This window comes from Phytophthora parasitica (genome assembly GCF_000247585.1).
Source record: "Phytophthora parasitica INRA-310 unplaced genomic scaffold supercont2.2, whole genome shotgun sequence".
Taxonomy (NCBI): Eukaryota; Oomycota; class Peronosporomycetes; order Peronosporales; family Peronosporaceae; genus Phytophthora; species Phytophthora nicotianae.
In genome coordinates this window covers 1,051,921-1,052,741 of record NW_008648988.1, presented here as the reverse complement: position 1 = coordinate 1,052,741, position 821 = coordinate 1,051,921, and the positions used below count along the sequence as shown (strand labels likewise).

Here is an 821-nt window from a genome sequence, read left to right as displayed (position 1 = left end):
GCTGCGAGGCCCTTTCAACGAAACGTATGGAGGAGGCTGTATGCAGCGTTTGTGACTGTTTTCATCTAAAATCGAAAGTCCGACTAGAACGTCTCGATACGCAAAGCACTTTGGTTCGAGCGTTCAGAAATCGACTAAAGTCACCCCCCAATTTACCCGCTAGCCTTCAAGAGTTTTACGACACGTCGGACATTGACTCAACATTTAGTGGAATTTTGCTTTCGAGAGCTGGTATTGACGTTTCGGAGAGCAATGTACGCCTCCATGTCTGCTTTTCCTGCCACAAGTCTCTCTTGGACAAAAAGCGCACCAACCCCCCAAAATTCGCTATCGCCAACGGCCTGTACATAGGACGACTGCCTACTCGTCTCGAAAGCAGCACATTTACCGAAAACGCGATGTTGAATTTATCGCAACCCATGCACTTTATTTCGGTGGTGCGTGGTGGGGTTCATGCATCCTTATGATCCCACGCGTATTTCTTTCGTGCTGACCCAGCACCACCAGCAAAACTACTACCTCGTGACCTGGCTTCCGAAGCTGTAGTCGGTGTGATCATGATCGGAGCATTAACCCCAACTCAAAAGGCGACTACAATGCGGAAATACGACGTTCGAGTGCCGCGTTTACGAGAGCAACTTGATTGGTACCGTAAAAACAACCATTTGTACGAGCAAATTGACGAAATTCCTAACTGGGAGACGACAATGACCACTATGTGCACTCGGATAGTAGTTGATTACTGCGAGAGTGACCAGGCTGCTGTGGATGTTAATAGCAGTTTGCGTCATGCTTCACGGGGTTTACACATTCAAAACTCG

General features: G+C 48.1%; 1 protein-coding gene across 1 annotated transcript; it reads left to right on the top strand.

Moving 5' to 3' along the window:
* Nucleotides 1-557: 557 nt before the first annotated feature.
* Nucleotides 558-739, top strand: PPTG_20928 (hypothetical protein; the record flags this gene model as incomplete). Its single annotated transcript, XM_008894355.1, has 2 exons — nucleotides 558-651; nucleotides 702-739. 2 exons carry the CDS (start codon nucleotides 558-560, stop codon nucleotides 737-739), a joined length of 132 nt encoding a protein of 43 aa, XP_008892603.1.
* Nucleotides 740-821: the final 82 nt, after the last annotated feature.